Consider the following 26660-nt stretch of genomic DNA (forward strand, 5'->3'; position numbering starts at 1 on the left):
TCTCCCAAGATGCAGTTTATTTACAAACCCACGGAATAAAGGAAAGTAAGAATCTAGTGTCATTTCACGAGTAGTTTGTGCTCACAGACAAGCGCTTTCAGTAGAAAGTCACAGACTCCATATCCAGAGCCACCACCACAAAGCAGCAATTCTCCACTCCCGACCTGTCCCTGCCGCCACCGCAGGGCCAGGAGGACGAGTTAGTCTCCCTGAGCCAGCTCCAACCTGAACCCCCATCCTGAGCTACAACAGTGCCAAAATATACACACGGTCCTGGAGATAATTTACAGCTTTTTGGTTAACAGTAAAAATCACCTAGAGACTAAAATGACAGCATGAAACACTCGTTTTGTTTTTTTAGGGGAGTGTTGGTTTTTGTCTGCTCGCAGAGGAGACAAGGCCCATCCCCTAAGGCTGTTCGGCGGCACCAGGCTGGTGCAGTCGGGCACCGCTTGTCAGCACCCCACCCGCCAGAGCAGTGGGACGAGGCCGACGCCAGTTCCCCTTCCCTGCCCCGGCTCCAGGTCAGGGGAACTCGTCCAAGCGCTTCGGGCTTCGCCTCCCCTCTCCCCGACGGAGGCGAGCCCCCGGCTGGCCAGGAGCAGCCGCGCCGGCCCTGCTCCCACAGCCCGATTCCCCCCCGCGGTGCCTCCTGCCCACGGCACCGGCTTCCACAGCCCAAAGCCACCCCGCGAGGGCTGCCCCTTCCCCGCAGCGACAGCAGCGCTCGAAGCACACACACGCAGCTGCTGGCCTGCAGGGCCCCGCCGCTCACCCCCTGCGCTGGGGGGAGGCAGGGAAACGGGGGTGGCAGAGACGGGGAAGGCCGGGGGGCACGTTGGCTTTTCTGGCCGGAGCACACTTGTCCCTGTGCAGCATCAACCTCGACCATTGCCGCCCTCGGGTCCGCAGCTCGGCCTTGTGGCACTGCTGCCGTCGGTGCGCCGGCAGCCCCCCGAGGGGGATTTTGTCACAGGTACAAGCGTGGGGAGGGGAGGGGGTGTGAGATGACGGGGGTGGGGGAGAGGAGCGTGTGCCGTTGAGAAGGTTCCCCGGGCCGGGGCGGGGTGTGGGTCACCCGTCTATGTCCCAGCTGAAGAGATGGTGCTTCACAAGCATGTCCTGCACCCCTTCCTTCAGCGGCTTCTTCTCCTTCTCCTGCAGGGGGACAGAGACCCGGGTCAGCGCGCCGCACCCCGAAAAGCGAGGGGGAAGCATCTGCAGGCGAAACGCGGGCACGCCGAGGTCCCCAGCAGCCAGGCAGCGCGGCCTCCTGCACTGCCCACCTCCACGCCGCCGAGGCGAGGCAGGGAGAGGCCCTGCGGTTTGGAGAGCACCGGGGAAGGGAGGGGCCCGCCACTTCCCCCTGCCCCAGCCGCGGGGCCGGGCCTGGCAGGGAAAACAGCTCCGTCCGCAGCCTCCGACCCTGTCTGGGGACGGGACAGGGCTCCGGGCTGGGAGGGGAGGCGGTGAGCGCAGCCCCCAGCGGAAGGAGGGAAGGAGATGCTGCCCACTCACCTCCCTCTTTATCGGCAGCTCCCAGTCCTGAGACAGGCTGAAGGCGAATTTGCAGAGGACTCTGAAATGGAAGGAGAGGAGGGCGGTAACGTGCACACCCGGGCACGCACCCAGAGCACACTCCCAGCCCGTGCACCGCAACTGCTGCCCCCAGGCGCACAATTGCACCAGCCTGCCCTAGAAAAACACCCAGCTTACAAGGGCGGGGATCCGCGTTTGCTGGCGCTGACAGAGCAGCACCAGCCACTCATCCCCGCTTTCCGCCTCCTCCTTGGACTTCCCATCCTGCCAGTCCCAGGCTGGAAGAGAAGCTTGAAAAACGTGACTCAAGTGCAACCCCTACAGAGCCCGGCACAGCAGCGCAGCCCCGAGCTCTGCTACACCACGGACCCAAGTGGCTGAGGCTGCGTGCGGCCGGCAGCGGGGGCTGGCAGGGCTCTCTCCAGAAGCAGACCGCTGCTGGCGGCACCCCGCTTTTTGCACCCATCTCTCCCCCTTGCCCTGGAGGAAGGGCAGCGTCCTGAGCCCCGTGCTGCATGGGGACGGCGCGTGGAGCTCCCTCGCTGGACCCAAATTCAAGCAGGGGCTGGGGACACGGCCTCAGCCCTGCCCTGAGCACCGGGGTGCAGCGCTCGGACCCCCGGCAGCAGGCTGCTCAGGCCTCTTCCTTCCTCAGTCCTCCCCACCCTCCCCAGCCGTTCAGCAGCAGCACAGGCACAGGGCACCCCAAGCCGGGGGTACACAGCCCTGCTCCTCGCTGGCAGGGGGTCTGGAAAAGGCGGAGTGTCTCCCTCAGAGCAGGTGCAGGGCTGTCTCGTTTTTGGCCAGGACGGAGGAGGCTGCTGGCAGGCAGATGTTGCCTGCTTGTCACGACAGCTCCCCGGGAGCCGGGTTCTGCCCCTAATCAGGCAGGCACGGTGCATCCCATTAAGCTGTCTAGACAGTCGCTGCTGCCTCAGCACACGGAACGAGATCTCCGCAGAGGATGTCTGGGCAGCCCGCGCTGCTGCTGACTGGAGAGGGTCCAAAACCTGCCACGGTGAAGCCTGTCTCCTGCAGGGGAGGAGGAAATCCACGCGAGGCCCAAGGGGACAGACTCACCTCAGCTCACACTTGATCTGCACCCAGCCGGGACTGCGCAGGAACGACCAGGGATGGAACCACTTCTCCACGGTCTGCAGGCTCGAGCACAGCACCTCCAGCCACAAATGTAGCACTTGCTCGCTGCAGCGATGGGGTGGAGGCACGTTACTCGGCTGAAGCCATGGAAAGAAGCTCTGTCCCTTTGGGACAGGCTGTTCTCAGCCCCAGCCTTGACCCCAGCCCACAGCCTTTGTCCCCGTTGGGAGCAGAACACCCCAGCTAAACCCCTATGGGTTGCACTCAGTGGCTGTAGTGAGAGGGGAACAAGTCCCTGCAGCCGAAGGTAGATCCAAAAAACCGCTGCTCATGAGCCTGCTGTGCCCCCTCCCAAGCTCCTCGCACCCACGGCGCAGAGGGTGACAGGACCGCGCGACTCACTTGAGTCCGACACAGATGAGGGAGCGAAGTTTCACGTCCATCTGTGCGTGTGCGGCGTCGTGCGTCATGTTCACAGCCTGAACTGCCTGGAGGGCAGGAGGATGTGGTTACTGCCTCCGCGCAGCTCAGCCTCAGGCTGAGCCGAGCTGAGCAGCCGTGTCGGCAGCACAGCCAAATTCTGCCCTCCCCAGAGCTCCCCAGCGTGCTCCCACCCCCACCCGGTGCCACCTACCCACCAGCATTACAGGGGCTGAGGTTGCCAGACAGTTCCCCTTTCTGCCTTTCCCCAGTCGGGGAAGGTCAGGGAGACTCTCAAGCACCTCCCGGAAGGGCACTGCCCTCCAGCAGCCCCTACAGGAAACAGCCCTACATTGCTGGCTGGGCTGGGGCAGCACTCACCCGGTAAAGCAGCTCCTCCGGAGTGAGGACTTTGCCGTCTTCATCGAGCCTGAAAAGATCACAGCGCACAGCTACTAGGAGGCTGGGGCGCCTTCCCAAGGTGGAGAGCAGCAGCAGCAGCTTGATGGGCACGCAGGAGCAGGGCACAGACGCTGCTGCTTGGCGTGAGTAACGTGGCCTTACCTGTAAGTCTTGCAGAGCACGAGGCGAGAATACACGGAGTCAAAGTCCCTTTCCACTTCCCTGCTTGCAGCCTAGGAAGGCAGAGGGACAGTCAGCACATACCGCCCTGCAGCCCCTTCACCGCAGCCCCGCGAAGGGAAGGGAGACGCCTCACCTCTTCGATGAACAGCCAGGGGTGGCAGGCGCCCCCCAGCAGCGACGGCTTCTTCAGTCCGTGCTCAAATATGGACTTGAGGGCTGGACAAAGCGTGCCTCGCACCAAGTCCGTCACCCCTTCCGTGACCGAGTCGTCGCCAGCAATGGAGTACTGAGAACACCAAGAGCCAGCTCTCAGTGCACGGAGGCAGCGCGGGGAGGTGGCGTGCCCACCTACAGCTGCTCCACACACACCTCCTTCGCTCCCAGGTGCGCATCAGCCCCCTCCCGCAGCCCTTCACGAGCTTATGTAAGGCGCCACGGCCACTTTTGTGCCTAGCGCCACAGCAGGATGCCGGAGCAGTGACACCAACGCCATCCCGTCAGCATGCAGCGTAGGGGAACTGCTGCAGTCTGGTGTATGGCTGTCTGAGCTACGGGAAGGACAGAGACACGCAGGGAGGGTCTTCGGGACTCCGTGAGCTGCCGAAGGTCAAGACAAACGGGGGTAGGTGAGAACTCCCTGGTCAGCTGGAGCGTCGCTCCAAGGTGTCACGCTGACGTGCTGCTATAGAGGGAAGCAAGCGGGATGTCCGCCGACAGTGACATCTCTCTTGGGGTCTCCGGTCACCCTTTGAGCCCTTCCTCACTCCCCAGATGGCGAGGAGGACAGGACGAACAGGGCTTTCTCCACTACCCTGCAAGCTGCCTAGAGCTGATGACATCTGTCTTCTGACAGTTACCCCAGCCTCGGCGCCATACTGAGCTATCTGCTCTAAATAGCTGGCATCTCACCGCTGCTGGACGCAAGAGGAACCAAGACAGCGCTCCCTCGGGCGCAGCTGCTGGGGGAGGATCCACTGTGGTGACCAGAAAGCACCGGCAAGATCCACAGGGACAGCCTCGAAGGAGGAAGAGAGCACAGGCAGAGGGAAGCAGGCAGAAACACTGCCCACAGAATCCTGCTGCGTGCCTGCCTTATGATTTCTCAGCTTTCCCAAAGCCGGTCTCCAGGCACGGCGCTCAGCTCCCCACAGCCCTGACCGTCTGCTTGGCCAGCATCAGGAAGCTGAGCAAACAGGCTTAGGAAAATAAGCTGCTTGATCACATCACCAGGTGCTCAGCAGAGAGTGAACAAATACGCTCAACGAGGGCAATACACAGCTCTTTTCAATTATTATTATTTTCTTAATTACCTCTTTGCTTCTCTCATCCAAGATCTCCACAAATTTTGCAGGAAACCAACCTACAAAGAATGGACAAAAGAGGTGAGCCTAACGTAGCCACTGAGAAACCCTGCACAGGAGAGACGAGATACCAGTGGAGGCTGAGAATAAACCAGAGTTCATGGAGTCCAACCCCAGAGAAGGAAGCAAGCAGCCTGAAAAATCACAAGAATTCAGGCAACTGCAAGAGGAAGCCAATTACAGGATACCGCCCATGAGCGGCAGAGATGATTTGCACCCAACCACCATCCTTTGCATCCCACCCTGCTCCCTGCCCAGTGCAACCTGCCCTGCTCTCACCTCTCAGCCCATTCAGCTCTCCCACCCAACAGTGCTCGTCCTTCTGGGAAATGATCTGAAAAACAGGGAGCGGGAAACAGCGGTTGAAGAGTGTCAGACGACGATTTGCAAGCAGCAAGGAATGGAGGCAGGACACAGAACTTTCTCCCCACAGCTGAGGGTGCAGTGCCAGGAGGGCTACAGCTGCCTGACTGTGTGCACAACAAGGAACTGCTTTCTTCTCTTTTGCCAATGCCTTAATCTCGTGTGGTCCAGGGTTTTCAATGGCAAAAAGCTACCGCAAACACAATGCCACCCCCTTTTTCCCCAATTCTAGATGGGATGCCCACAGCTAAAAGGCAAATGGATGCTTTTACAGCCTTACCACGGCATGGTGTGAGGTGTTGAATTGGGAACAAATCAAGCTTTGGCTCTGCTGTGTGGCAGCCAGGAAAGGGACTTTGCAGTTGTGTTGAGAATGCCCCACAAAACAACACTCACAGGAACATCCTGCCTCATCCCCAGAACCACCCGCTGCTTCCCTCGGTCCCCTAAATACTCTGAGCTGATCTCCTCCCTGGTTTCCCTGCAGAAGAGGCAGCGCAGCACCCCAAACAAGCTGGGTCTGCCCGGTCCTGCCCCGGTGCCTCTCCCGGCGGCCCACGCACCGTAATGATGTCGTTCTTGCGGAAGCCCAGCTCGTCGTCGTCGTGGCGCTCGAAGTCCAGCAGAGCCTTGGCGCGGCGCCGGCGGTTGCGGGAGCAGGCCACGTAGTTCTCGTGGTCCCGCTGGTGGCTCTCCATGCTGTAGTCCGGAGTCAGGTCCTGGCACGCACACGGATGCAGAGCAAAGAGGAATGAAAACCAGCAGATGAGTCCCAGCTGATCTACCAGAGCTTACACGTGCCTGTTCCCAAACCCTTCTCGCAAGCAGACGACATCCCGGCACAGCCCTCCTCCACCAGATGGTCTGAGCAACCCTCCCCTTCCACCCGTTACACCCAGAAGCTCCTTCTCGAGCCCACACGCCCCAGGAGCACGCGGCAGCTCCCACTCACAATGCTGCAGTTCTTGGGATCCACGCACTGGAAGTGCCGGGCCACCTGGAGGATGGCCTCGCGAAGGTCAGCCACCAGCTCCGTCTGCTTGATGTTCTTGGCTTTCAGTGCCTCCAGGTCGTCGTCCCCTGGTGGAGCCCACGCAGCCAGACGGAAGGTGAGGAAAGGAAACCAAGTATGAGATATTTATTTTTTATTAGCATCAGAAATCAAACAAGCCTGTCTACATTACGGCAGGTACTTAATACCAATCTATTCAATAACGTAAATAAGAATTATCAACAAAACTGTCTCAATTTTTAAGGAGCTGCTATTCCCAACAAATATATGGGACTGGGAGGACGTTGTCCTTGATCTTTCTGGGCAAGTCAGCATACCAAGCTGCTGCTGTACTGCTTCGGAGAAGCGCCTACGCAGCACACACAGACAGCACAATGGTCAGACTCAAAACTAGGGACGCTGCAAAAGTCTTCTTGAACTGAAATTCTCTTAAAACTGAAACAGCTTTTGTGCAAACTACTTCTAATTTTTACACAGCATACAGGGTGAGAGCATCTCCTTCACCGAGACTTGAAAAAGATGTGAAAACCAAGATAGGCCACTTTCCTGTGTCAGCCTAGAAGTGATAGCCATGAGAGAGAAGCTTCCATCCTTCGTGACCTCAGCCTCCCTAACAGCCAAAGGTCAAAGATCTTGGTGTACGCAAATGGTCGTAAGTACAAAACAAAAGTAATCCAAGCACCTTCCAACTTTCACTAATTCCCACATAAGCTGTCAAAACTCCTATTAATTTATACAGAAAGACACCTACTGGCATTGATTCTGTAGGCAATTAATGCATCTGAATGCCTTAACAATTGGGTACGTGATTAATCATTTGCTTCTTTCCCTAAAAAAAAATCATTTGTTTTAAATTCAGAGTGTATTTTCACAGGTCTATTTTTGCTACGCATACATGAAGAATAGCTCCTGCTTACTGAAAAGCGATTAACGGCGTCTTTTAATCACAAGTAATACTAATTAAAAAGTCCAAAACTTTAAGAACATAAGTGGAAGCACAATATTAGATTTAAAATGATCTTTATAATTCTTTTCCATTTGCTATATTAAATAAGAGAATCAGATTTAGACAGAGAGCGTAAGAGAAAAACTGAACTTCTGAAGCTTCTGGACTAGAATAGGCTAACGCACACTAACTCCCAGGCCAAACAATGAAAATCAACAAAAACCTCCTCCTAAGGCAACGGGGTAAGAGAACGAGCACGTAAGAAGTCTCACTGCAGATTCAGAGAGAGAGAAAGATTGTAAATAGATAAGTGATCACGCAGACAGTGGGGGAGATTCCTGGAAAATTCATGCTGCTAACACAGAATGTGACTAAAGAAGAAACTACAACCACAGCCACGCTAGCAGTGGGCTGCCCTCGTTTACACGGATTGCTGACTCTTTGCTTCATCATTTGGCCCCTCCTGGCCAAAATCCTGCGCTCCTCCCTCTGTACCCTGATGAATCCCACCCAAACGCAAGCAGGCGAGAGAGGAAGAAAGCTCCACACCCTCCCACCTCCGAATACACAAAATACAGAGGAAAGCGACTGGGGTTTCCACCAGATTCAGCTCGCTGCACCTGTGTGTGTTTCCAAAACAGGAAATGAGTGCGGGATCGGCCACGTGTGAGGAGGCTCTATTTTGAGCTGCAAAGACCGTGTAGTTGTGCAGAGGAGGACTAGCTCTCCTGGGTCTCCTTGGTGCGATGACCATCTGACAGGAAAAGGGCAACACGTACCGCCTTTCGTTGTTTCTTTTTCCTATTTCTTTGTTAGAGATCTGATCCAACTTCTCGAGGCTCAGCGACAGAAAGCCCTGGCTGACCTCATCTCGCACGAGCACAAGATGTTGGACTACCAACCTCCTCCAGAGGTCCCTTCCAAACAGCTCTCCAGTGATTTTATGGCCCCTGTCCAAGTTACTTCTACGTCTTCATTCTCTCTAAGGAAGAACTAGGTTCTGGATAAATTCTTACTCCCACCCAGACCAAGACTAGGTACCACTAGTGGTAAAACCACTATCACACACGTTTTAAATAACGTTGTAGTTACTAAGAATAACTTTAGGGCAAAAGCATGACAGTCACTGTACATAAAACCCACCATCAGTCATCTCAGTGATCATCAATCATCTTCCACCATTGATACATTTTGAACCCTGAATTTTTAACCCTCAAACTTATCTTGTTGCCTGGGAATACTCACTATCACCTTCAAGGAAGGTGCTCAAACTTGGCCAAGAAGAGACTGAGACACAAAGATGCACGTGGCAGCTACGTTCCCTACAGATTCAGTTTGTACTGACCGTATGACAGCATTACATAGAAGAGTTCAGGTTGCAGTAACAACCTTCCTGCCTTTCTTCACTTCTGCACGCTCAACCTTACAGCTTCACCAGTCCTGTACTGTCATCTTTACATGTAATGCTGTATGTGCGTGTAAGCAAAGCCTGACAATATATGAGCTTCCCAGAGACCGTCAGAAAAGCTCTTCTCTGAAAAGACCAGTAAAACACAGCTTTAAATGTATTCAGGCCATTTCAACCACAACAGGAACATTATTTAAACCTTGTAAACTCAGTACATTCTCTTTCCCCGGAAAAACAAGTTTCTGTGGTGAGATGTAGCAATTTCAAGACAGCTAGCCAGTTGCACAGAAGGTGATGACAGTGAGGTTTACGATAGAAAAGGCTATTACAAAAGCCACAGAATAAGTTATTTTTGTATCTATGCAAAACCTATCCCGGCCACGTGCTTTCTGGACATAAGTTGGGTTAGCTCATAAGCAGTGAGAATTAAGAATCAAAGATGTTTGTTCACGACATCGAACTCTTGTAGCAGGTAAGGGGAAGGAGCATCAGTGATGTCTGCGTTTTTAAATTTTGACTTAAAAAACTGGATGGGTGACCCACCGGACCATCCCGTCCTGTCTCACATCTTCAGAGATGATGTTCCTGAGCTCAGAGGAGCAATATCAGGAGACTACAACATACAGCCCACGGACTGCACGTGGTCTGCCAGAAAATGTGTTAGAGCACTGGGCAGTGCAAGGAGGACGTTGCACAGGGCTGAGCTGCAGCCCACCGTTAGTCACCACTTAAGGACTTACCGACGGATTTGAAACTCACTTTCTGAGCTCAGACCAAAGCAAGCGAATAGAAAACTACACTTCTTCCCTCTCGTCCTTCAGTTCTAGCTCCCTACTCTCCTCTTCCCAGCGTTTCCCCGCGTCGCTCGCCACCCTCCCTCCCAGGCTGCTAGATCCATCCACACCAGGCGATAGGCACAGGACTGTCCTTACCGAAAAGCAGAGAGGTAATGCCAGATTTCCTGCGCTGAGTCCTGCGCCGCACAATCTAAGGGGGAGAGAGAAAAGAGAAAAAGAAGAAGAGCGCACACATCACAGCAGATTTAGTACATGAAAAGGAAGCAACCCTCCGCAACGGTCAGGTCTGAGCAAGGGGCCCTGACAGTAACTGCTAGAAGGGGCAGACAAGTGACCCAGCAATTTTAGACAGTTGTTCTAGTTCCAACTGCAATGAATCAGCTCTCCTGCTTGATCTGCTCCATGTGCAACAGGTTATTTATAGCTCGATTATTACGAAAGCATAATTGAAGTTCAAGAATCAACCATGATTCAACTGAATTATTTTAGTTTTAATTCTACCTGTTGCCAGAAGCAGTTCCACACGTAATTGTATTTAGATTTCTAAGTGGATGCCCATTACGTTTCAGAATTGCAGGATTGTCTGCTGATAAGCACACAGATGAGCATCAAGAATATATCTTCTACGCAGGCTTGACAAACCGGAGCTACTACATCTGCAACTGCAGGCTGCAGTCTGAGGTTAAACACAGATATATTTCTTTTTCAGCTTCTCAAAGGCTGCTGCTGTTTTCTGACTCTCCCTTCCAGAGTTATTTTAGCGTATCAGTTTCTTACTAATGCCTTAATCCCATTCCTACTCTACTTTGTGTGCTCAGGTTAGTTCCAAGCAATCTGGGCACTCACTTTGGACAAACTGTTGACAGTGGTGCTGGAGTTGAGCAGCTGCCCTTGGTCGGCAATGAGGTAGGCCAAGTGTTTGCGGCGCTGGGTCTCCACCGCCACGTCTGTCAGCGAGCCCGCCACGCGCATGGCCTCCCGCAGCAGCACGTCGGCATCTTCGATCTGGCTGGGGATGTCCGACAGCGTGTTGAAGATTGAGGCAGAGTTCTCGGACTGGATCAGCTCATCCTCCTGCAACGATGCAGTCATTTTACCACACAGAACGGCGAGCTTGACGGCTGTGCTCTCGGGGCTGCTAGATGCGATCTTACACTCAGCGCACAGCCTGGGTACTACTCTACTGCACTGAGATCTGCTCCCAGAACTTTATCTGACATTCACCATCGAAATTAAAGTCAAATCAGCAAAACAGAAGCTATTCTGCCAGAATTAGGTAGAGCAGGGATCTTCCTGGGGTCAAGGAAAGGGAAACTACTCAGTCTCACATGCTGTGTAGCACCTGCTGTGCTCTACCTTCCCCTTGCTCACCTCTGCCCTTCACACATTCCCAAACCACACAGGGGAAGTGGATACAAAACCTTGCGCCTAAAATTTGCCATTAAACACTGAAATACTATAAAGAAGGAAGTGGGGGTAGGAGTTACCTTCATGCTGAGCATGCCCAGCGTGAGCTGGAACAGCACCAGGGAGCCCTGGTAGAAGAAGAGGTCCCAGATGCGCAGCAGCAGCTTGATGTGGACGACGCTAGCGAAAGAGGTGAGGAACCAGTGCAAGGTGATCAGGGACAGCTCTGTGAGTAGAGACACAGAAAGGAATCACGACAGGGGAATTCAGCCAACCCGTGGCGATGGACTCCCCCAAGTGCTGCCCTCCCAGCTTAAAGATGACCATGCACTGCCACGGCCTCCAGAGCCAGGAGGTTTGCTCCCAGCTCTGCCGTTCTCCCTTTGTAAAATAAGGGCAGCAATCTCTGCCTGCACACCACCCTGGCCAGAAAAGCTACGGGCACATTTTTACCGATGTCGTGCTCCTGGAGCAGCTTGTCCAGGCGGGGCAAGTACTGCACGATGAGCTGCCGCAGGACGCGCTGGTCGGTCTGCACCCCCATCAGGGTGGTGCTGAAGTAGGAGGCAGGAACCAGCTCTTCAATGATAGCGCACATCATCCAGAAGGCATCTTCTTCTTCCAGGAAGAGCAGCAGAGAGGCAGCCACCTGGGATTTTGAAGGAAGACAGACTGCATGACAAGCCTGCAGAGCAGAGGAACATCTTTCCCTTCCTCACACAGATCTGTGCCTAGGTGACCAGAACCTTCCTTCCTCTCTGGCAGCATTCCTGTGGTCTCTCCCATGAAAGGGATTTCTCCTCAGGGTATTGCCTGTCCCTTCCCCACAGACAGACCAAATTATTCCACACCTTTGGACACTTGGTGTTGATCTACTCCACCTCTCCTAGGAAAATGTGTTCCATGCAGAATGGATTTCCTTTCAACTAGTCTGGAGGCCGCAGCGTCTGGTAGCACTGCCTCAAATCACTTAGTCCAGCACAGCTGCCACAGACAGAATGACCCCATTGCAAAAACACCGCGAAAGCAACTCACCATGCCAGTGCCTTGGCAATATCCAATCTCAGGGTAGAGCCAAGCAAGTCCCCGTAGGATCCTGCGTAGCCGTGGCACCCCAATACTGTTCATGTTGGAGAAGCAGGCGTTGCTGGGCATCGTGCGGAGCAAGTCCTTTTCAATCTGCCAGACAGCCACAAACAAGGAAACGGTCAGCTGGCAGCACCCCGATTGCCTTTTGCTCTCTGTATTTATCCACGGCTCCTTGCCTCAGGGAACTCTGCTTCCCTCCACCCATTCTCAAGTCCTTAAGGACTGAAGAAGATGGCCCTGTCCAAGCACCCAGGGCCAGTTTAATAGCTTTCACTAACACGTGCAAAAAAAGCCGGTCAGACGGCAGCTTGGTGGCTCCCGACACTTGTCTGAACTCAGCCCCTGGCTTTACCGCTTAGAACAGCAGGCATGCTGGTGGGACAAGTTTCATCTGCCGCCCAGTTGGCACTAGGCAGTCTCTCTCACCTGTTTTGCAGCAATGGTTTCGTCATTAGAGCTGTTTTTCACGATATCCCGATACGACATCTCGGAATTTCTCTTCTTCTGCAAGGCCCCAGAAAGGCGCATCCACAGCTGAACAGGGAGAGGAAGAGCCACTGAGACACAGCCACGGAGAGCCATTACCTGGCAGCCTCTGACCGAAAGAAAGCGGTCTTGTTCCTCTGCCCCCTACTCTGGGCAGGGGGGTCTGCCCAGCCAGGCAGCACTCTCACCTGTGGCCTCATGCTGTGCGGGATGCCAGCCAGCACCAGCGAGCGCAGCTTGTCTGAACGCGGCAGGGTGACCTCGATTTTGTCCCAGGTGAGGTCGCCCACGTCGTGGTTGTGCGTGAACTCCAGGTGAGCCTGCCACTTGAGCCTCTGCTGCGGCTCCTCTGTCAGCGGGAGCCCCAGGAGCTTGCTGGAGTTTGTCTCAGCACCGTCTGCCTCGGCAAGGGAAGGGAAAGACACGGAGACAAGTGAGAGGGGGAACGCACACGGGGAGGAGTAGGACAGCCATCTGAAGAAAGCACACAAAAACATTCGTGTCTTCCAGCCAGAGCACGGGAAGGCAAAGCGTGGTTTCTAACTGTCTTCTCCGCGTAGCAAATTTTTTGGTTGTAAGCAAAAGGCACTGAAGCCTTGAGACCTAAGAAGCTGTTGGCAGGCCTAGCCTCTATTCACTCCTGATTTACAGCCGAGCATGGCAGGAATTAAACAAGACCCTGGCAGCAGTCATCCTGCTGGGTTTTGTAAGGATCTTTAAATCAAGCTGACAAAAGCAGAGCGAGCCTCGGAGGTGACAAGCAGAAAGCCATAAGCTCATGCAAGTAATGAGGCACAAAATGTTAACTTCAGGGATATCTAATCACCAAAAAAATCTTTAATAAGAACACTGGCAAATTCACAATGAGAGGGCACCTTAACCTGAGGCCATCTTTCTAAAATATACTTTAGTGCCAGCACAGGTTTGACGTAAGGCATCCTTCATCCTAAAACAGACCCCAACAAAGCAATCCAAATCTTCCTGCTGGCTTCATAATGCACAAGCCCATCAAATGTTCTGTCTGAAGAAAACTGCTCTCTCTCTGTCTTGTCCTCACCTCCAGGTCATCGCTTCGAGAGGATCCTCTACAGCTCAAGGTGCCTCAGGGCGCACGTGCAAACAAGTTCTGCCCTCACGTTGTATGGCCTGAGACCTGGAAATCTCCCCTCAGAGGGCACAGAGAGACCCCACTGGGAACCGGGAAAGCTGCCCTTCCCCAGCACGCAGCTGCTAATGGAAATGGCAACGTCCCCTTAACTTTCATCCCTCCCGTACCTACACCACAGGTGTAAGCGGACGGCAACGGCTCTGCTGCGTATCCTGCTCCAGACCCCACCAGGCCAGCACAAGTAATGCGGGGCCTTTAACAGCAACAGTAACACAGAAAAAAGCTGACCTGTAAGTGGACAAAACCTAGCCCAGAGCAGCTGCAAAATCACCCTGCCACACTCGGAAGCACGGGCAGGGCTGCGCCCCGGCCACGTCGGAAGGGGGAGGGATGGGGCTGGCTTTACCTTCCTTATCAACTCGGAAACCGAATTCGTCGTAGTGGAACTCGGGCTGCTCGATGGCCTCTTCTTTCTGGGGGACGCGAGGAAGGAGAACAGACACTTTCACCACTCCAGCACTGCCCAAGCGAACAGATACAAGCGGATACCGCCCCGTCCCACTGCACCGAGCTCTCTGAGCGACTGCGCTCCTTGCCCTTTTGTTTTTGATGCCTCCCACCACAGCTCCCAGCTGGGGAGGTGCTGCGTGCTATCCCCGTTTTGACTCCTCCATGGAAGATGTGGAGCTCTGCCTGCCAACCCACACGGTTTTCCCAGTGATCTCTTTTCCAGCAGGGCTTGGTACACGTGCTCGAGCACAGCATCGTATCAAGATGAGGACTTCCCACCTGGAGGGGCACACAGCCCTCCTCATGGGCTAAGGAATCTACACATCAGCTCCAGAGGTCTCTGTCTGCATCTCTAAGACACAGCAGTACGTACACTAGGTGACAGGGCACTGCAAATTCAGCTCCCTGCGCTGCCCCATCCCCTGCCTGTTGCTTTCAGCTCTTCTCTGAAAGACCGCAGGCGAAACTGGGATTTGCACCTAGGAAGCAAGCCCAACTTACAGGCCAAAGGGATTTAAGTTCCAGGACCCAAATCTCAACTTCCCTCATCTGTTCTCGTGGCTGGCACTGGGGCACGTACGCCAGAGGTTACAACCAGAAGGTTTTTGTAGGGAATGATAAACCTACAGGTGCTTCCATTTCCTACAAGCCCACCTGCTCATCCCACGGGGTCTCACAAGCACTGCTCTCGCACAGCTCCCAGATCAGCTTTAACCTGCTTCTCTGGGCGCGGCTGCCTTCGGCAAACCCTGCGGGCAGGTTACAAAATTCCAGGGCTGCTTCCTTCCTTCCTTCCTGCTCTGCCCACCTGGCGGCAGGCCTTGAGGCGAGCGCTTCCTGTCGTGCGCAAGCCGCCCGGAGCAGGTTGATGGGGACAGAGGCTCCCTTTGAGTGTCAACATTTCCACAGTGGAGCAAGAGTTGCAAAACGGCAGGGCAATAATTCACACAAGTTTCTCTATGCTCTGCAAGATCCTCTTGCGAGAGCCAGCACGCACCCACAAAACAAATGAAGTGTGAGTAGCAAACAAGCGTCTGCAACCAAACCACTGGCGGAGGAGTGCATCTCTCCCCCCTTTTCCCTACGGCGTTTGGAGACCCCCAGAAGCCACCAGAGTCCCTTTCTTTCTGCGCAGAGCCAGAGAACGTACCCGCCCTGCCCCACGCCGTACCTGGGTGTATTTTGCCAGGATCTCCTGCGGCCAAATGCTGGGGGTGAGTGCCGAGAAGGGACCCCCAGCAGAGGGAGTGTGGTGGCCTAAACACAGAGAGATAACACGCAGCAGTGAACACCTGGAAGGACTCCCCGTGAACACGCACACTTGTCACAGGCTTTTCCAGCATGGAAAGGATTCGCCCAGCAGTTTGTTGTCACTGCCACTCTAGACATCGAGACAGCTTCCACTTCACCGAAGCAAGTAATTTCAGAAGGTTTTAACCATTATTACCAAGCAAAAGCAGCAGGAAGGCCAAATTCAGTTCTCTCTAACAAGGGACTTTTGGGGAACAAAATTGTTCCACTGCATCATGCGACCATCTTCCTGGAAAAGCTGTGCCAAGCCAAAGCAACTGTTACCAAAAAAAATATATATATATATATATATATGAAGTAAACACCTCCTACAGACTCATGGCACTCCAGAGTTCCCTGACACTCTGCCACCCAGGCACTAAAATGGGAAATGAGAGCCCTCAGCATGATGCTCATCTGCTCCCTTTGCTGACGAAGGCCTGGGAGGCTGCTGCCTTCCCTTCGAGGTTGCCAGCCCAGGTGTAGAAAGCTGCAGCAACCCAAGTATACCTATCGTGGTCTTGTGTGGTCAAGGTAACCCCTTCCCAGTCTCAGGTGGTGTCCCACTGAGTAGCTCGGCTTCCCTTGGAATAAAAGCAGACATGGAGTTCTGCAATTGAAGCAGATAGAGCATGTCCCAGGCCTTCTGCTGAGCACACCGACAAAAAGGTTTACTTGGCTTTGAAGTGAAGTCTCCCTTCGGGTTATATTCCCTGAAATGACCAGCTGGCTCAGGAAGGAAGGTGCAGCCAAAGGTACGGGGTGGGAGAGTTGGCCGCTGCAAGAGGAACAGGCTAGAGGAGGCCTATACAAAGTAAAGCTTGTAACTCAGCAGCCCACAGCTGAACTCCAGTCATTCTTCAGCCATCCCTCTGCCGCAGAACTACCACTTTATAGCAAAAATCTCTCAATCATAAGCAAGCCGCCTACTTTGGGGCAAGCCTTGGGAGGAGAAGAGAACCAAATAAGTCTTATGAAAAACAGGGGAGGCAAACTGCATTTCATTCTCCTCCTTCCTCTGTATTCAGCGGCTGAAGCAGGGATTGAAGAAGGAATTGAGTTCTCCCTGAATGAAAAGGCAGCTGTGTCACAAGGAGCAGGGCACTCTTCCTCCCTCTGTTTCACGCAGAGCAGTATGTTGATGAAAAGGACGTCTACCGGAATCGGTAACTTTGTTCTACTAAGCTGCAGATGAAGAAAGAAAAAGCAATCGAATACGAAGGTCCGTTTTTATCTGCTTACCTGACATTGTGCTAGGTAAGGCTGAGTGGCAGAGGCTGTCCACTGGTCTCAGAGGCGAGAGGTCACTATCCTGTTACAAACAGAAAAAGAAGAATTGATTACGAGGGCATCTTATCAATACGTATCTGAGAGCACAGCGAGGGACAGACAGACCCCTCACGCACAAATTCCCCACAGGAAAATTAAATCCCGTAGTATTTAAGCTCCCCACAGGAAAATTAACCTTCAGAGACTGGAACTCCCTCTTGATTTCACACCTATCAGCTACAAAGAGCATGGCATCATCTACCAAATTCTGTGTGACACCACTGGCATAGCTGATTGAAAGTATGCCAAAAATCAAGTCAAATTCCGTCACCTTTTCCATCACGTAGAGAGTCCTGTATTTAATTATAAATACTAAAAAGCACACACGATCATTCTCTGAATTCACCAGCCATGGAGAAGGTGAAGAGGGTTTGAGGGGTGTCTTTAGACACAGTAAGTCTGAAACAGGTTTTAGGAGTATCATCACAAAACGGGAGTGATGTGTGTTAGGCTGTGGCATAAGCTCTTGAAGGGCGCTAGGAAAGTCTCTGACAAGGCTTTTCTGTGATCAGCTAGACCAGAACGTGGAGACCATGCTAGGGAGAACCTCCTGCCATGAGCCAGGCTCCTCTGAAATGCATCAGGTGATAGAGCTCACGATGCAACAGCACACACTCTCCTTACTTACCTGATACCAGTTCACAGCAGATTCATACAAGGGGTTTCCAGTACAGCGACAGAATAATTTGGTAGTCAGAAACAGATATTTTGGGCTTCAAGATAATTCGTGTAGCTCTCTGTGTGGGAGATGGCAAGAGCCACCTCCACCAAAGAAAGTCAGTGCTGGGATATATCAGCCATTCGAGCTTATTTAGGAAAGAACTTGGGAGAAACGAATGTTTGCACACCTCGGATGGATTTTCCAGCTTCCCCTTTTCAGTAAAGCTACTTCTGGCTGCAAACCACTACAAGGAGGAACCCGAGGGATTTATCCAGAAGGCCTTGTCTGTGTTGTTTATAGTGCTCAGTAGTACAAGGTTACATTGCCGCTCCTGCCTTTGCATCTCAGCGAACTCTCCAGCAAGCGCTTGCAGCCCAGAAGAGCCTTGCTACAGCGCTCTCAGATAAGCAGCCAGAAAGGCATCTGGGAACACAAAAGATAAGGCTTCTTCCTCCCAGATTCAAACAGCTCTCTGCATGAGAAAGGCTGCCATGGCTGAACAGACACTCTGATCTTCGAACAACAACTCTTGGAGCAAAAAAAAAAAAAACAAGTCCAGCTTTTGTTTCTGAGAAGTTATGTTGTCCACGCAGTGACCAGCTGCTTACCTGTGAGTTCTGTAAACTCTCTGTCCTTCTATCACCCTAGCCCCACTTGCTCTCTTAGCACCAAGATTTCCCCCAGTAAAGACATCACAAGAACTAGGAGACGAGCACCTGCACCCTCATTTCACATGGCAATGCTCACAGCACGCCCAGCAGGCAGGTAAATCTGCTGACAGGACTCATCTCCCCTTCCAACATCTCTGCGAGTGCATTTTGATGTTTTTTTTCCCAGGCTTATCACTGCCCTGCCACCCCAGCCGCTCAGTCCCCGTGCCCTGCCTCCTGCTCTCAGCCTGGTTAGCCTCATTCCCAATGACCTTTATGAGGAGCGCAGTCAGTCTGCTGCAAACTTCGCGATCTCTAGGTCAGGAACAGCCCACAAGGCGCTGCAGAACGGGTTTCCAGCCCTGCCTTTTTACTGTGCCTCCTGCAGGAAGCCGTGCCAGCCCCGGGGCCCTTCTGCCACGCTTTCCACTGCCTGTGCTCTGATCTCTGACGTGTGCCGAGTGCCTCCAGCACGGAGCAGGGCCCCCAGCTCGCTGCTATCCTTCCCCGTGCCTTCAGCCCCTGCTGAACCAACCTGTTACGGAGCAGCTGGGCCAAAGGGCTGGGCATGAAGACGAGAAAACGGCCCATCACCGCGTTATTAACCCGGTGCTCAGGAGCAGGGGAGGAGTGCCAAGTCCTGAGGAACACCTTCCCCTGCCCACGTCACACAGCCCGGCCTCTGCCTTGGCAGAGGTTGCTCCTCTGCTGGCCTCCCTCCCCTGATGTGCGCCGGTATTAGGGCGCTGAACTCGGTGCGCAGGTTTTTCCTGCCTCTGGATCCTAGGGAAACCTTCCTGAAAGCCTGGCCTCCAGGAAGCCATCACCGCAACGGGGAGGAAGGTCCCTGCCGCTGGCGGGCAGCGCCCTGTGCAAGCGAGGAGAAGGACAGCTGGATATCACGAGCCCTTTCCTCTGACACAGGGATACAAACCCAGAGCAACGACCCTTCCGGTCCAGAGACAGCACTTACCAAAAGGGGCTCCCATGAACCTGCAAAACTGCGTGCATCCAACTGCTACAGCTAACGATGTTATTGAAAACTACCAAAACAGTAAGGGATGCAAAGAAAATTGGACGCAAAAAACAGCGATGACAACTCCCAAACTTGCAGAACTCTGCCAAATTAAAGCCCGTTTCCGCTTGTGTATTAAGAAGCATCTCCCTTGTTTAAAGACAATTCCATTTCTTCTACACAGCAATTTTGGTCACAAAGCGGGCAGCCCTCCCTTTCCTTCTTCCTCCGAAGGGAACATCCTTTGTCGCAACGCAAGCGGTACCTGCTGTTTGCAGTCCTACTCTTGTGAGCTCACACTTCAGAACAGAACACCCCGCTGACTCCAGCTTGCCAGAGGGCAGCCACAGTGTCCGCGCGTGCACCTGGAAAAGGCGGCTGCAACGGCAGCACACGGCCAGCGTCGGCTGCGGGCGTTTGAAGCACCCGAGCTGCAACACACCTTTGGTGGAGCTGCAAACGCACGGCACGCAGGGATACATCTAATTAGTTTATTTTCCAGGGCAGGCATCCTCTAGAAATCGATTCGCAAAGGAGACACGGAAATTTACTTCCACTTGGCAGTGCTAAGCCTCCTCTGGACGTGCTTTCTCTTCCACACAGCTGCGATATGAAAGATTTCAATTACCTGCCTTCCTGCAAACACCAGATAACAATCTCCTGCCGCCTCTGTTTTACTTGCTTGCCTTCTTTTGCCACGTGACAGACTTAACCCTGCTGCGGTTGCACCTGGATGTGCTGGCCATGAATTGATGCTGTCAGGAACTTTTTGGTAGGATCTTTATTTTGGAATAAAAACTCCTTCCCACGAACGTTCTTCCTCTGATGATTTTAGCCAAGAAGAAATAAAATCCAGCAGAAAACCGGCACTAAAGCAGTGCGCCTCCGGCAGGTACACTGCTGGAACGCTAAAAAGCATCTTACAAAGCAATGCTTTCGTGTGCTGCAAACCCTACAACTAACAGCCACGCAGGGAGCAACCAGCAAACGTCACCAGAAGGAGCAGAACCACCATAATTCTTTCTAGGCTTTCACCCACTGTCAGAGAAGCATCACACACAATCACTTCCTCTGACATTAAGTTAGCACAGGAAAAAACTCGACTTCCCACTGAACATGAAGCAACGCTCCGCACGCAGTAAATCCCACTGCTGGCTGGTTTCCACTGCCCTCTACATTCTTCCTGTCTTTAAAAAAAAAGACAAAAAAAGTTTTAGGAAAGACAACTGATTGCAAAGCCACAGTACGCATCAGGAGGCCACACGCCTCGTCGCGGTCCTAGAAGCCTCTTCCAGCTCAGCTTTTAAACCTCAAGTAGATTGCATCCAATTTAACATCTAGACTGTCCCTCTCTTCGAAATCAGAGAAGAAACCTGCACTGGATCAGGCAGTTCGTTTCTGCCCCCTCACTCTTGGAAAGCTTTTGTTTTCCGAGTTAAAATCCTGACCTGCAACAGGCAAGGGGAGCAGGAACCCAGCAATCCCGAACCCGGTAATTCCCCTTTGCCTTCCCTTCCCCCAGCGCCTTCCCCTTCAGGCCAGGTAGAGGCACATCCTGGAGCTGCAAATGCCATTAGTTCCTCGAGTCAATATTTGCTCTGTGTGCACGCAGCCAGAAGGAAACTCCAGCTTCACAACTACCTACGTAAGCGACGAAGCACAGACGAGAAGCAGGCACCTCCTGCCCTCGTGTCCCAGCCCCCGGCTTTTTAGCCCTGGAAAGCAGGCGTCTGTCCTTACAAGCACACGCTGGGCACCTGCTAAGCACGAACTGCACCGCAGTGGAGAACGTGGCTTGCCCAGACCCTTGGGATCACAAGAGGAGGAGTTTCCCCTTTCCTGGCATTCCCATTATTTGCGCGGGGAGAGGATATGCGATGGGAATACAGAGCGCTCCTCCCATCTCACATGAGGAGGTTACGCCAGACCAAGCTCTGGAACAATAGCTGAGAGCTGTTTGTTTGTTTTTTCACGTCTGCATTGAATGGGGATGAAAAAAAAAAAAAAAGGGCCAGGACACAAACTACAAAGAGGCGCCCGCTCCCACCTCTCTCGCTGCAAGGCAAAACCCTCCTCGCTTCAAATGCGGCGGGACGAAACCCATAGGTGCCAGAGGGCAGGTTTGTGAGAGCCCAAAGGGTCTTCAAGAAGGTCTTCAAGGCTGCAAAGGTGGCTTCACATTAAATACTGCTACGCAAACACAATCCAGAGGTTTCTGATTAGCGGCTAAGTGGACCCCAAACACCTTTCCCTGAGGCAATTTATTTATGTGTAATTAAAGGATGCTTTCACCCAAATAAGCATGGTGTAGGACCAGGGCACTTCTGCAGAACTCTATAAAAACTTATTTTCCTCCCAAACTTTCCAGAAGGTGTTTCTAACCTCCGCTCCATGAACTTCTGCAAGTCTGCAAAGTGTTTCTAAGATGTCTGTGAAAGCTTCATTCATGCCAGCTTCATTTGCTATACAGAAGTTTGAAAGCAAGCACTTGTCAGAGACACCGGGTTCTACAAAACCAAAGAAATTCTGGAAGACATCACTGACAGCTATTAATATGTTTTTTCTGTAATCATCCAAGGCTCTCCACCACATCCAGAGCCAGCCCCACAAGCTCACCCCTGGTGGAAGTTTTATTCCCAAGCTGCTCTCATCCTACCGTTCCCAGTGGCAGAGGAACAGCCTGAAGAATGACTCTGCCTTGGTACGGCCTCTGACGGATCTGCAGAGCTTTAGTTGTCAGGGCTTGTCATTCCCACGCATGAAAGGCTAGATTCAGGTCACTTCCCCTGTAGCTGTGCTGCTCACGCACAAATAGTATCAGCAAAAGAACCTCAGACTCACCTAGCAGGACTCTAAGCAGGTCTCACTTCAATTGGCTCCAAAAAAATGGCTTTTCAAGGAAAATATCTCCCACAGCACTCAAGATTGATCTCCTCTGGGGCTATGTCTTTCCAGAACTCAACTTTCTGAAGAGGCTAAACACTCAAAACACCTGCCAGGATTCCAGGACTGCTTGCAAAGCTCCTTTCTAACATGTCATGTTAGACTATGTGGATCTTGCTCCTGCAGAAATTTATATGCTTGGATAACTGACAGGAAAAACAAAAGCAAACTACGTGACAATCATTAGCATTTGTAAGAAAACAAGACAAAAATAACCATATTTCCTATTTCTGAAGCTCAGGAAGAATTCTTGCCCAGAACAAAAGGGCTGTCGGGTTATGGACGTTTTCTCTCATCTCTGAATCATCAGGTAGTACCCAGCCAAGAAACACTGCACTGACTGGGCAGCGACAACAGTTCTCATCGTGCAAATGACAATATGCTATCTTTTTCTCTATCTCATAAACAAATACATTTTTACTTCCCCTAAGGAACTTTTTTTTTTTTTTTTAAAGCCAGAACCAGAATTGCTGTTACCACTATCACTTGTTGCAATCCTGTTTAAAAAAAAAGCCGAGAGTTCCTCAGAGCCAAAACAAACGTGGCAAGACAACATCCTCCTCTTCCCTCCCTGGAGCCAGCAGCAGGACAGCAGACAAGCACGACGAGACACAAACACTCCTCCCCAGTCACCCTGCATGAGCTCTGCGTATCTCAGGATCTGGCTGCCTGATGAAAGGTGGCAAGGAAAGAAGTTGAAACAAGTCCTTGTGCTGCTGAGGATACAATACTGAAATGCCAACACCTCTCCAGCTCCCGAGGGACATTTGGGACACTGCACTCACCATACACAGCAAAACTTGACAACTATAGTCTCTATATCCTATTGATTTGAGCTTGGATAGGATTAGGGTCACCGATGTGATCCAGATCACCAACTAGCAGCAGTGATCATCAGCTAGAGGAGCTGTAGGGCCACACGCACCAGCACATCCAGCGCCTTACCTCTGACACTGAAGATAAAGTTGCAAGGACTTTCCCCCCCCCTCTGCCCCCCCAAAGCTTTCTTCCCTTCTCGTGTTTTGGTAAGAAGTCTCCAGTTAACAGCCAGGACGATGGGCACCAACCACCCCAATCATTTCCAAAACAGTTGCAATGTCAAATGCAGTATCACTCAGGGCCAAACTCCCCGATTTCTTTGTTACAGCAGCCTGGCAAATACCAAGCACGGCAAACAGCTTCACATCACGCAGACCGATTTATTAAGAATGCGACTGAGGCCCGCAGCTCATTTCATGCAGATCACTGAACCAGTAGTCCCTACTATTACCAAGCCAACTCACATAGGAGGCATTCATTTAAAGAAGCTAAGTATTTTGAGTATAGCCTATCTTTAAGATCTTCAAGGTCTTTTGGAACACTGAGATTTGCAAAAGATGCCATCTCGCAGGAAAGCGAGCAACAGATTAGCAGCACAGCAATGAAGGCATACCAAAATGACATCAGTGGAGACCCCAAAGCTGGGGGATCACTGCAGTCCTGGCAGGTGTGCTGTATTTCCCACACCTCACTAGCTGATGTTAGTCTATCACCCCCTTACCAGCATGCTCCCTCCTCTCCGCTGCTGCTCACGTATTTCCTTCAGTCTCCTTTGCAGGGAGAGTCGCTGCAAATGACATCTCCCTGAGATTACCAGGATATGTTGTCAAAATACTATCCTAAACAGGAAAAGAAGAAGGTAGTACCTGGCATTTTAGTCTTTTAAACACGGAATTAACATACCTTTATATTAAGGAGACACAACCAATGCCCACTTGACCTCTTTAAGTACATGCCATGCCTCTTGTCACACCCTTCCCTCCTTTTTACTTCATTAACTCTCTGGGGTAGGGATCTAACCTTCCTTTCTGCAGAGGGAAAGCCACATGTACACCATGTGCATCCGGAAAGCCGTAACGAAATAAATCTTCGTTCCAGTGGCTTTTCCTGTCCAGCACACCCCTTCAGACTCCGCAGCAGCTGAAAAACTCCTCAGGCAACCCAGCAAGCAGCTGTATTCCAGCCAGCACCTCTGCCACAGCACGGCAGTGCCCTGCTCCTTCTGCTGGGCTGGGGATTTCGCAGTGCTTTTGGGCTCCAGCCTCCTGCTACCGACCACCTGATGAACACCTCTGAACACCTCACCTCCAGCAAGACTTGGCTTCTCTTTCACGTACGTTAAAACCAAAGGAGCCTCCATTTCCTCACGGCACTTTTCCTACTTTATCCCTACCGCTCCCCCCCCCCCGGAGCGTCACATTAAGCCATGACTGAGGCATCATGAATCATCGTGAATTAGGATGCTATGCCATCACGTACAAACAAAAAACCCACAAAGAGCACCACAGCCCACCTGTTTGGAAGAGAAGTACCTGCCTAAACGCAGAAACCCCTCCAAAAATCAGGAAGGCAGAAAAGCAGGCAAAGAGGGAAATTCTCCTCTCCCGACCCCACCAGCTCAGTGAGCAGCCCCCAGCTGCGGAGGAGCCCCCAGGCGCCGCCTGCACAGATTTAAACCCTTACCACCTTGCTTCTTCAGGCTTTTGCTTCCCAGCTTCCTTCTAACGTGTGATACGGCCGAAAATCACAGGGGGGGGCATGGGGGGGGCGACAGCCCCGGCAGCCCTGAGGGGGAGGGGAGGGGAAGGGAAGGGAAGGGAAGGGAAGGGAAGGGAAGGGAAGGGAAGGGAAGGGAAGGGAAGGGAAGGGAAGGGAAGGGAAGGGAAGGGAAGGGAAGGGAAGGGAAGGGAAGGGAAGGGAAGGGAAGGGAAGGGAAGGGAAGGGAAGGGAAGGGAAGGGAAGGGAAGGGAAGGGAAGGGAAGCCCCGGAGGCTGAGGGGCGGCCGGCTGAGCCCCCCCTGACCGAGGCAGGACCCCCCATCCCGCCCAGGCTCACCTGCTCCCGTCAGCGGCGGCGGCACCCCCCCCTCCTTGCCGCCCGCCCGTCCCCACACTGCGGGCGCCCGACGCCGCGCCGGCCCCACACGCCGCTCCGGGAGGCGCTGCGCGCATGCGCGGCATCCGGGCGGCGGCACGGGGCACGCCGGGGGTTGTAGGCGGCGGCGCCGCTGCTTTCCTCAGCGCCTCTGTCGGCGATAGGGGCTGTCGGGAGGCGTGTCGCGATGAAAGAAGCGCTTCTGGAGCGCTTTTTGGGGGCACTGCAGCTCTGGGGGAAATAAAGGAGGCGAGGTCCCACAGCCGGCTCCTGGAAGCCTTCAGGATTCATGCATCACACCGCTTCAGAGGAGGGCGACGCCTCCCCACCTCATTTTTAATAAACTTAACCTTTACAGGAACAAAAACCTGCCCCACGGCTAGTAGCCCCTTCCCAGCACAAGGATTTATGTCCAGATGATGAGATCCGTTACCTGGTCCTTTAAAAAAAAAAAAATACAGAAAAGGACCAAAAAAAGGAGGATTTCTGTTTTCCCTCTCACCTCTCCACTTGAGGAGCGGTTTGAAAATTACCAGTGCTCAATTGAAGTTACCCTTTCCAAACAGATGGCTAATTAAATTTTAATAGCACAAACAGGCAAAATATGTTAAACACCATTAACACTTACAAATGTTTATGCCTTAGCCCTGAGGCAAGCTAAAGACAGAGCAAGCTAGATGAGGGGCGATCATGGCCTGATGCTTCCCCATTTCTATGACTAAATATAGACAAGCCTCTTTAAAACATGGTATTGTATTTTGAAATCCTCTTTAAGCAATTATGGCCTTAAAGAGAGCAAGCAGCTTCTTTCAGTTTATTGTGTTTTCCTTGATTTTCTCCAGCAACTACATTTCAAGAAGAACCAAGTAATCCTGATCATGGCAGCTCTGAAAGCCTGACTAAATACCAGAGGTAAGAGGGAGCTTTCCGTAGGAGAGGTAAGGAAATCATTCCAGTTTAAGTCCAAGGAAGATGGGTTTGGTCCAGTACTGAATGCCCACAGATGTTGTAAACAGACCATCAATGGTCAGAAATAAGACCATCAAAGACCTCTTGAATTTCTCTGGCATACAATCAATTCCCACATCTTTCTCTTTCCTTATCAAACAAAACTCACTTGCAGTAGAGAATGACTTACAGTTGCCAGGGTACACCTACCATTCACTATTGAGCACTTACAACCAAGGACCTGGAAAAGTAAATCACAGTGGGTGTTCCTAACCTACACCTGTAAATATGATTGTCAGAAGGTACAAGGCCACAGGTACAGTATTAAAACAGTTGGAGAGCACTGAAGGACCACCCTATAGATGCAGCCAAGAAGTTCCATGTCCTCTCCCTTTCATTATTCTTCATATTTTTACCTATTAGCTCCCCGAACTACAGTACTCTGTAAGCAAGTACAGCCTTTTATCATCTTTTGAATTACCTGTGGAGAAAGTTTAAGAGGAGATGAATAAAATGGGAATGTGGGAATGGGAACATCAGCTGGCACCTGGCATTGCTCTTTAAGCAGCTGGCAGCGCTCTGTGCGGGGCCAATGAAAGGTACTGTGTTAAAGCCACCTTGTCACCTTCAAGCGTTTCTCAGTAACTCTGCACACAATAGAGGGAGGCTTGATTAAATAGCAGATAAAGAAAGGAAAGCCCATCTGGAATCAGGGTGGCTGTAAGCTCTGGGGGTTAAACGTGGTGTAGACAACAAAAATAACGTGACAAGGTAAACACACC

The 26660-nt window shown here is 52.4% G+C and overlaps 1 protein-coding gene across 4 annotated transcripts; it reads right to left on the reverse strand.

The window, feature by feature from the left end:
• SGSM3 (small G protein signaling modulator 3) lies at nucleotides 1-25162 on the reverse strand. Of its 4 annotated transcripts, none has more exons than XM_080575412.1 (22): nucleotides 24892-25162; nucleotides 16662-16731; nucleotides 15301-15386; nucleotides 14026-14092; nucleotides 12700-12908; nucleotides 12452-12559; nucleotides 11972-12115; nucleotides 11390-11585; nucleotides 11017-11162; nucleotides 10376-10603; nucleotides 9665-9719; nucleotides 6319-6446; nucleotides 5930-6085; nucleotides 5283-5337; nucleotides 4953-5002; nucleotides 3776-3928; nucleotides 3622-3692; nucleotides 3439-3487; nucleotides 3040-3125; nucleotides 2620-2742; nucleotides 1519-1579; nucleotides 1-1158 (listed from the first exon to the last, which is right to left on the reverse strand). In XM_080575412.1, exons 2-22 carry the CDS (start codon nucleotides 16666-16668, stop codon nucleotides 1075-1077), a joined length of 2262 nt encoding a protein of 753 aa, XP_080431538.1. In that variant the 5' UTR covers nucleotides 16669-16731; nucleotides 24892-25162; the 3' UTR covers nucleotides 1-1074. The 4 variants fall into 4 exon arrangements, with proteins under 4 accessions (XP_080431538.1, XP_080431537.1, XP_080431539.1 ...); XM_080575411.1 differs by lacking the exon at nucleotides 24892-25162 and adding an exon at nucleotides 23558-23580; XM_080575413.1 differs by lacking the exon at nucleotides 24892-25162 and adding an exon at nucleotides 21916-22886.
• Between the last annotated feature and the right edge of the window lie 1498 nt (nucleotides 25163-26660).

The sequence above is a fragment of the Anser brachyrhynchus genome, assembly GCF_964034855.1.
Source record: "Anser brachyrhynchus genome assembly, chromosome: 1".
In the NCBI taxonomy this organism is placed as follows: Eukaryota; Metazoa; Chordata; class Aves; order Anseriformes; family Anatidae; genus Anser; species Anser brachyrhynchus.

Bases quoted from the DNA above. Each gene is read 5' to 3' on its own strand.
- SGSM3 (XM_080575411.1), bottom strand. The intron at 5,338-5,929 runs GTGCGTGGGCCG...CCTGTTTTTCAG, and splicing joins GCAAGAACGACATCATTACG to ATCATTTCCCAGAAGGACGA. The intron at 3,693-3,775 runs GTGAGGCGTCTC...CTGCCTTCCTAG, and splicing joins CCTGGCTGTTCATCGAAGAG to GCTGCAAGCAGGGAAGTGGA.